The sequence below is a fragment of the Pararge aegeria genome, chromosome 2 (genome assembly GCF_905163445.1).
Source record: "Pararge aegeria chromosome 2, ilParAegt1.1, whole genome shotgun sequence".
Taxonomy (NCBI): Eukaryota; Metazoa; Arthropoda; class Insecta; order Lepidoptera; family Nymphalidae; genus Pararge; species Pararge aegeria.
In genome coordinates, this window is record NC_053181.1 from 16,376,486 (window position 1) to 16,385,487 (window position 9,002).

The 9,002-nt window shown below is 36.1% G+C and overlaps 1 protein-coding gene across 1 annotated transcript; it reads left to right on the plus strand.

The window, feature by feature from the left end:
• Positions 1–700: 700 nt before the first annotated feature.
• LOC120630778 (doublesex- and mab-3-related transcription factor 2) lies at positions 701–7,007 on the plus strand. The gene is made up of 3 exons (XM_039900060.1): positions 701–898; positions 3,721–3,868; positions 6,778–7,007. The coding sequence occupies exons 1-3, from the start codon at positions 701–703 to the stop codon at positions 7,005–7,007; spliced, it is 576 nt and encodes a 191-aa protein (XP_039755994.1).
• The last annotated feature ends 1,995 nt before the right edge of the window (positions 7,008–9,002 follow it).

The following is a 9,002-nucleotide window of genomic DNA, read 5'->3' on the forward strand; positions in this document are numbered from 1 at the left end:
TAGACAGGCACTTATGAAGCGTTCATACATTTAACATGTTACACTAATGTTAGTAATGGTGATAACTGCATTCGTTAACTTAAAAGTAAAGCTAGGAGGGTTCCAAACGCGCCCTGGTCTAAGAAGAGCCCAAAACTAACAGTCTAGTTAATGTTGAGCTATGAAGTTAAAGCAATTCATAACCAATCTTTTTTATCATACATGTAAGTAGTCCTTAATATTATAATAGAATTTTTCTATAAGCTTACGTCTTAGCTCGCTAGACCCACGAGGCATTTACTAACCAAATATATTTGATAAGCAATACAATCATGATTCTTAAAAGTATCCGTTTTCATAATAAAAACATGTGAGAATTCAATCGACCTGAAGCAAAGTCACCGCCCCTAAGAAAACGGACCAATAGAAAAGTTTCTTGGGCGGAGCGCTCGTTGATGTTTTAAGTTTGAGGCGCAAATCCACTGAATCTAATCTCTGAAAAGATATTTCAGCGGAAACACATCATTCGCGGCGCTGTCGATAAATCTTAAATTGTGATCACACGTAGGAAAAGTAACTGACTTTCTTATAAAAATTAAAAATATAGCGAATAAAACTCCTGTGTTTTTTTGGTTTTGTAAAAAATGCCCATATACTCTGGCATATTTATCGGGCAGTTATGATAAATTTGTAGTGAAGTGTACCAATAAAACTAGCAAACATGCAAAGTGAAGGCAATTGCATTGAGGGTGATAACGGGGGCAGTCGAAAAGCTCTCCGGACTCCGAAGTGTGCTAGGTGCCGAAACCATGGCGTGATCTCTTGCTTGAAGGGGCATAAGAGGCTGTGCCGATGGCGGGATTGCCGATGCCCCGGATGCTTGCTGGTGCTTGAACGGCAACGCGTGATGGCTGCTCAGGTAAGTTTACATAATCATAATCTATATACATAAAAGAAAGTTATGTTTGTTAAACCATTTATAACTCATGAACGGCTGGACCGATTTTTATGATATTTGATTTTTTGGATTCCTCTTAGACCGGAATAAGATAATAAGTATTAAAATATAACATTCATAAAAAAAAAATCCGCGCTACGAAGTTCGCCGGGACATCTAGTGTGATATAGAAATGAATGGGTATTCATTTTTATTCACAAATTTAGATTTAATGGATTTTCAAAGTTCTTGGGCGGATGTTATTACAGTATAAAAACTGATCGAGATTGTTTGGATATTTTTTCATTCGGCCACATTAGTTTTTATTTCTGTGGAGTAGGTTTGTAGACAATTGGAAAACAATTAAGTATATTCCTATTAAAAAATAAGATTTAGGTCAATACCTCTTATACACACATACAGGTGGTTTCAGTATTTATGTAGGCTACTCAGTCCAGTTTTAGTCTAAAAAATCGTTGTTAGATTTTAGTTTTTAACTTTTATTTTGTACCTTCGTTTATACACTGATATTAGGATTATTTAATATGGTTATAATAAAATGCATCCTAACCGTTGCATGTTTCCATCCTCAATTTTGTGCACTTAGCCTGTAGATCGATATCATTTTCTTCATCTCATCACTTTAGATTAGGTACAACCGATTTCAGTTATAATACGTTAAACAGGTATGAAGGTACCTAATGAGTAATTAGGTATTCACCTATATGTTATGCCTAATTAGTTGGTAAGTATGCATATTATTGGTGATTAACATTTCCTACAAGTACCTAATTACTTTTTACTGGTTACTTTCCTTTAACAAGATAAATAGAGCAACAAAAAGATAAGTACATACTTCAAACAGTTAAGACTATTTCGCGAGTAACCACGAAAATGAGTGAAAGTTTTAATAAATTATATCCTTACATAAATTCTACGTAGGTATGTAGAAGAAATCGTGAAGCTCTGTGATTCAGTAGAAAGTGATTATTTGTGTGATGTAGCTTACGAGAAAACGCTAACAAGTGATTTTTTTGATGAGGTTAAAAATAACGGGCCTTTACCACCGCATTAGCGTAACCGACTAATAAAATTTATTCCAAAAGAAGCTCTATTGAATTATACAAATAAACCTTATTTTCTAAAAGATATTATGCAAATTTGGCAGTAAAGGCTCGATATTACCTACTGTGCCAAACGATTGCCAGGTAGAACAAGATCTATATAAAAAATCTAAATTTTTTTTTCTGTTTACGAAAAAAATGCGGTTATGATACGGGTCGAGAGTTCGAAGCACGGAAGTGTACGTAAATCCGGTGGATCCGATGTAATAGTTAAAAGTAAGAACTGCCAAAAGGAAAAAAGACTAAGCGTATCACATCGCGCGCCGCGCCGAAGCCAAATAGTACGTTTTATCTCATTGTTCTATTGTATATGTATCTCTGTGATTTTTTTTTGTGGTGTACAATAAAAGTTAATTCATCCATTCATTCACACCCAAGAAAAAATACAGCTTAAAAGTTATTGTCGCTACAAATGCAAAGGTTTATTATAAATTCACAACAAACCTTTGCATTTGAAGCGACAATAACTTTACTCATCATAATCATTGACAACCCGTTAACAGCCCAGTACAGAACATAGGACTCCTCCAAAAATAGGTCGTACACATTGGCCAAGTGCGGATTGGTGAACTTCACACGCCTTTGAGGAAATTGTGGGGAAATCTCAGCCACAGTACTCCGGAATAAGGAGAGCAGGTTAAAACCTAAACGCAGGACTGATGGCTAACGGGCTGATAATGACTATGATGAAAAAGGTGCAAAACTGATTAAAATTTTTATGACTTTGGTTCGTACCGTTCGAGGCTTGTTGGAGGGACTAAAAAGCTCAACGAATATTATGATAAGTAGAAATAACTTACTCAAACTTCATACATGAAGGCTGAGCGTAGCGGCTGAGTTTCTAGCCAATGGTTAGCAACGCCACTGGACGTCCTACTCGAGGAAATTAATGACAAACTGACCGAAACATAGACCCGCCACACTGTTTCAATGCAGGTAGGTGGGATTAATGCGCACAGTTCACTAACATGTAACCAATAATACTCGTTGATGTTCACAAACCAGTGTTGGAACAGCTTGGTGGGTCTTTGCTCTAAAAACATCTCTCCTAAGAAAGGGGAGGCCTGCGTCCAGCTAAACACGTCTCATTGTGGGAGGAGACCCGTGTCCTGTAGTGGTCCGTTGGTTGATGGTCACACTTTTTTATTTAATGTTTGTTCTTTCTATGAAAAAAATGTAGTTGTGATACGAGGTGCGAGTTCAAAGCACGTTAGTGTACGTACTTAAATAGTAGGTTTAGTAGTAGTGAAGCTTTTTCTCAGAGAGCTCGCCCTGGGAAGTAAGTACTAGTTACTACCACAAGGCTTATTTCTTATCTAATATATTTCATACAAAAGTTTGTTTGTTTGTTCGGCCTTCCTTCACGCCCAATAAAGTCCCCAGGGGATTTGTAAAAAACCGTAATTATCGCGGGTTATCTCTATTAAAAAAAAATAAACAAACCTTGAGGTTCATTCAACGGAATTGAGTTTTATTACGGCAAATAAGTCCATCCAACGTTAAATTTATGTGTGGCAATCAGCTTGATTATTGGCATATAGTTAGGCGGAGACATAGACAAAATTTTGTACCCCAGGAAAACAAACGGTTCCCAGAGGATTTGTATAAAAGCCGTAATTATCGCGGGCATCAGCTGGTTATGTCTATAAAAAAATAAACAAGCCTTCGTCATCTCTGCAGGTGGCTCTGAGAAGGCAGCAGGGTGCAGGAGGGCTAATCCGCGACGGCGAGGCGGCTGCATTAGCTGCTCGCAAGCGAGCGTATCGCGCGCGACTTCGCAGCGTACAGATCTCACGCAGCCACGCTGTGCCTTCTACAACCTCTTTTGGTAAGACCATAGAAACCATTTCTGGTGTCTTGTTATTAAACTAGAAACTAGGAATGCCCTGCCAAAAAGAAAGGCCTTCTTTTGGCGTGGTGGAAAAGCTTGGGCAGCGACCCTGCTTTCAGAGGCCCAAGGCTGTGGGTTGCTTTCCCACAACTGGGAAATGTTTATGGGATGAAGATGAATGTTTTTCAGCGTCTGGGTGCTTATCTGTATATTATTATGTATATAATTCATAAAATTAAATCAGTCATCTTAGCACCCATAAAACGAGCTACGCTCACTTTGGGGCTAGATGAAGATTTGTCGCAGTATATTTATTTAAAAGTAGGTATGGAAAACACTAAACGTCTCTTCACAATAAAATGTATATATTTACAAAAACCAAACAGTCAGGGTACAATGTGTGAACTTTGAATATCTAGTTAACTGTTATATTTTAAATTTCAGATAGGTTTTTAAATAATAAGCCGTTAAAACAAAGAGTTAGCCCCAAGATAAGCATGTCCGATTAGTCGCACTGCACTCAGCGTTTTGTTATTGTTGTAAACGAGTAGACGCTGTCGTCTGTTTCGTTTCTCACAAATGCCTCGTGCGAATTAGCTGAATAAATATTTAGTTTGGAACATTTGATCTTGTTAAGTTTTATTTTGGAAAGGTGCATTCGTTAGCCCTTAGTTATGACTCGTTGAAATCTCAAGCCGGAGTCAATTTCGAAACGTTTTAAAAATAATGTAAGCCACTTTGTGTTTTTAATGTGCGACTTGAGCTTCATTCAACGGAATTGAGTTTTATTACGGCACAAAATTCCATCCAACGTTAAATGTATGTGTGATGTTAAAGTGGTGGGATTCTCTAATGTAAAAAGATACTCTTCAAATTGTCTTCAAACAATTAAAAATAGAGCACCGCGAGTAATAAAGCACGACGCGACGCTTCTAAATGTCCCCGCCTCATTATAGAACAAAAGCTGTCATTTAAGACTCGGCAACATTTCACTGTCTATTAAAAAAAGCTGAATTTCTTTTGACTATTTTTATGGGCCCTAAAAAATTGGAAGATTGTTTTACATAAAAAACGCCATGGCGGCTCTTTGTCGGGGTGTCGCGTTACGCGGACTGTTGTCTGTAAACATGTCTTTCCGCTGGGTGAATGATAGCTCAGCGGGTGCCAAAAAAGATCTTTCAGCGGGTGTTATTAGACGGTTACTTGTTTCATTACACATGTTTCAATATTTTCCTGATCTTACGCGGCGTACACAGGATGTTCTATCAGCTTCTGTATTTGGTAACTTTGCCTTCGTACAAAATACGCGATGAGTTAATAACGATATCAAATTAAGCGTTTCTTATAAAGACGACTTGTGTAACCCATTACCGGCTCACTACAGGGCACGAGTCTCCTCCCACAACGAGAAGGGGTTAAGGCCGTAGTCCTCCACGCTGGCCCAGTGCAGATTGGTGGACTCCACTCACCTTTGAGAACATTATGTAGAACTCTCAGGCATGCAGGTTTCGTCACGTTTTCATTCACCGTTGAAACAACTGATATTTGAATTACTTAAAGTGATATTTGACTTACTTAATCAGTGCACCAGAATTGGTATAAAGCGGACAGATATATTTAAATAAAAACTTTTTTTTCTCCAATACGAGTTATAAAAAAAGATTCAGCAATACTAAATCTCTTTCAGAGCTTATAATATACATGTATGCAACTTTAAAAGGTAGATAAACTATATTTAATGTATACCCGGCTTATATACCTATCCGACTGCAGTAATAGTGGCCAAGTTTAGTAGCATGAACTTATTAACACGCTTTTATTAGCTTCACCTGTATGTATGTTTTGTATGTATGTTTGTAACCGACTACTTTGAGCTCGATTTTCTCCTACTTTGAACGATCAGATTTGATTCCAACTTTGTAGACATATCGAGGACCGATGACAGTATACTAATCTGAGAAGATTATTCCAATTTTCAATATAAAAAATAAGATTTTTTAGTTTTTTCGAACTATTCATTACAATTACTACAGCGCCATCTAGACCCAAATGTAAAAACCCAAAGGCGTTTCCAACAGATGGCGTTCGCGTACCTAACAAATTCCACAGAAAACATTAAGCTACTAGATGGTAGAGGGCGTTAGCTGTTACTTTTTAATGGTCTGTTTTAAATAAGTTATAACGGAATTGATAGTAGATTAGATCAAATAACAGTTTAAAAAAAACCAAACCAGTAGAAAATAAATAATAGTTTAAAAACAACTAAAAAACACGCTTTTTATAGAAAACCGAACTAAAAAATAGAAAATAAATTTTTATAAATATAAATTAATAATAGTGTGATTAAAAAAAAAAAAATATTTAAAAAAAAAAGCGTGGGGTGCTTTTGAAGATATTATCAAAATAATAATCACTCTACTCATATCTGTCAATAAAATATTTATAACTATTGATACCATTGCACCCACGCTTTTTTTATAATAAAATATTTTTTATTTATTCACACTATTATTAATTTATATTTATTGAAATTTTTAACACTATTCTTAATTTAAATTTATTAAAATTTATTTTCTATTTTTTGGTTTGGTTTTCTACAAAAAGCGTGTTTTTTAGTTTTTTTTTAAATATTATTTTTTTATACAAACACTGTAAAGTTGTTTCATACTACATACTAAATGCCTACCCTGGAAGGACACCCTGTGCACAGTTCTGCTTACATGTCTCTTTTCGACTGCAAAAATAATGTCTTCTCTGAAATAAAAATTGCTTCCCATTTTACCGATACACACATACTTTAACGGTTATCATGACCGTCATTGTCTATTAAATTGAAATCATATTTGTGCCCGAAATTAGGTAAATTAGGGACGTAAATTTTGATCCCGTGAACTTTATCACAACAGGTAATCTAAGGACCATAGACGGTGATGCTGCATGGAGCGAACGAATAAGAAGGCGCAAGGTGTTCGCAGACGCCGCTCTAGAACAAAACATGGCCGCCCCTTTGCCGGAGCCCGTTCCTGCCGCGCTTTGCAGGCATCTACTTGCCGCGCTTCTCACAAACTACGCGCCACCACCGCCGCAACGCCCCAAGATATCTTTCTCCATAGAATCTATTATTGGCGTACAGTAGTATTGGAATATTGTTTCAGAGTATAGAATTTCTAAACTTTAGTTATACTTCCTTGTTGTTATAAATGCGAATTTATCCTTCCTTCACGCTCTATCTAAGTTCAACCAATCAACTTTATTTTTGGCATAGCATGAGTTTAACGGACGGAGAGTAACACAAAGAGTTCCCAAATCCAACTCTATTTTTAAAAAAACCTTAATAAACGCGGACTCTTCTACGCGGGCAACACCTAGTTATCCTTTTTATATGTTTGTTTGTCCTTGCTTAGCGCTCTGACTAAGAAACCAATCAACTTGATTTTTGGCATGGAGTTAGTTTAACGGACGGTGAGTAACATAGGCTATCGATATATGTTATCTCAGGAAAAGTACCATAATAAACGCGCGCATAACAGCTAGTAGATGTCATAAATGGGAAAGTGTGTTTGTTTGGGCTTCCTTCAAGCTCTAAGCAACCAATCGATATGATTTTTGGAGCATTGATTTAGTTGGAAGGTCTTGAGTACCGGGTGAAATATAATCTACTATTGGGTCATTTAAAAATTTCAAATTTCCAAGAGTGTTTTAGAGGAACATTCGTATTTTTACAGCAAATATCGTCCTTCCTTCACGTCCTAACAAAGCAACCAGCCGCAGGCAAAGTAAATGAAACTAATATATTCTTAAAGCTTAAGTTCTCCATCGAAAGCTCCTAGTGGGACTTTTGTGAATTTACAATTTTAAATCAGGGAAAATGAACTTTTTACTTTGATGTTACACAGATTATTCTTTACCTATGGTGCAGGGTGTGCGTCGTGCACACGGGCGCGGCGATACAGGGTTCGCCATGACTTTCCATACAAAATTGCCGCTAATCGAATGATAAAACTCTTCTTTTGTAACATTGACGTACCAGTTATACGTGTAAATGATAACCGAAATATTACTTCTATTTACTGTGTATGAGACTTATCTTTGAAACCGAAACGCTAATAGTTTTTGCGTCGGTATTTTATCTTCAATAAGGTTGCCACTTATGACAACCCTTGTAATGAAAAATAAATACGCTTCTTTTAATTTAATATTTTTACAAAGTTATTCCTTATGAAATATACTTATGTTCCCTTCAACAGTACTTTGTAACTCGGTTACACGTTGTATGACAGACATGTTGTATTGTCTTAGTATATTTAGATATCTATTATTATTATTATTAAAAATGTTGTATACCTATTCCATTTTGACCGCGCGCTTACTAGAAGGCGTTAGGGTAATAATTGCACACGGGCGTTAAAGGGGCTGCAACAGACGATTCTGAAATAACATTCTGTCGATACCTACTTGAAAAGGACTCGACGATTGCCAGCTTGTAAATCTTATGCTAATGATGGTGACTAAATGTACTTTTGGAGTGCATCTGAACCTACACTGTGCGTTCTGATGGACTGTGAAAAGTGGATATTTTTTCTGAATAGGGGCGTCACTCTGCTTAAAACAGACTTTGATAAATATCCATACTACTGTTTAATTAAACAGTTTGTACCTACATTTATATAGAATAGATTTACATATAAATACGTGAGATATTATTTCAATATTGTTTATTAAACGAAATTATAACAAACTGTTTTCTTTTTATTTATTGAGGTCTTACACATTGGCATCGAACTCGTACCCTAGAAAAGCTAGATTTTATCCATTGTCTTTATAACCTTTTATCCACGTAGCTTTCTGTTCATTTTCTATATTAAATCTATCCGTAATCTTTAAATTTATAGCATAGCAACGGTTGTTATTGTCAAAAAATATCTATACAACTTTTAACAAATAACAAATTTACTTAGCAACTTATCAACTGATTACAGATTTTGACACGTTACGTGTATATGTATATAGAATATTGTTTATCCCGGGAAGAGCCAAGATTAGCCATAAAACGGATAATATAACTTTACTTTGTAAAGCTGAAGTGAACTAAAATACGAAATAACGATCCACTATGACAGGAGAGGACACA

Bases quoted from the DNA above. Each gene is read 5' to 3' on its own strand.
- LOC120630778 (XM_039900060.1), top strand. From the start codon at position 701: ATGCAAAGTGAAGGCAATTGCATTGAGGGTGATAACGGGGGCAGTCGA. The intron at 899-3,720 runs GTAAGTTTACAT...TCATCTCTGCAG, and splicing joins AACGCGTGATGGCTGCTCAG to GTGGCTCTGAGAAGGCAGCA. The intron at 3,869-6,777 runs GTAAGACCATAG...TTATCACAACAG, and splicing joins GCCTTCTACAACCTCTTTTG to GTAATCTAAGGACCATAGAC.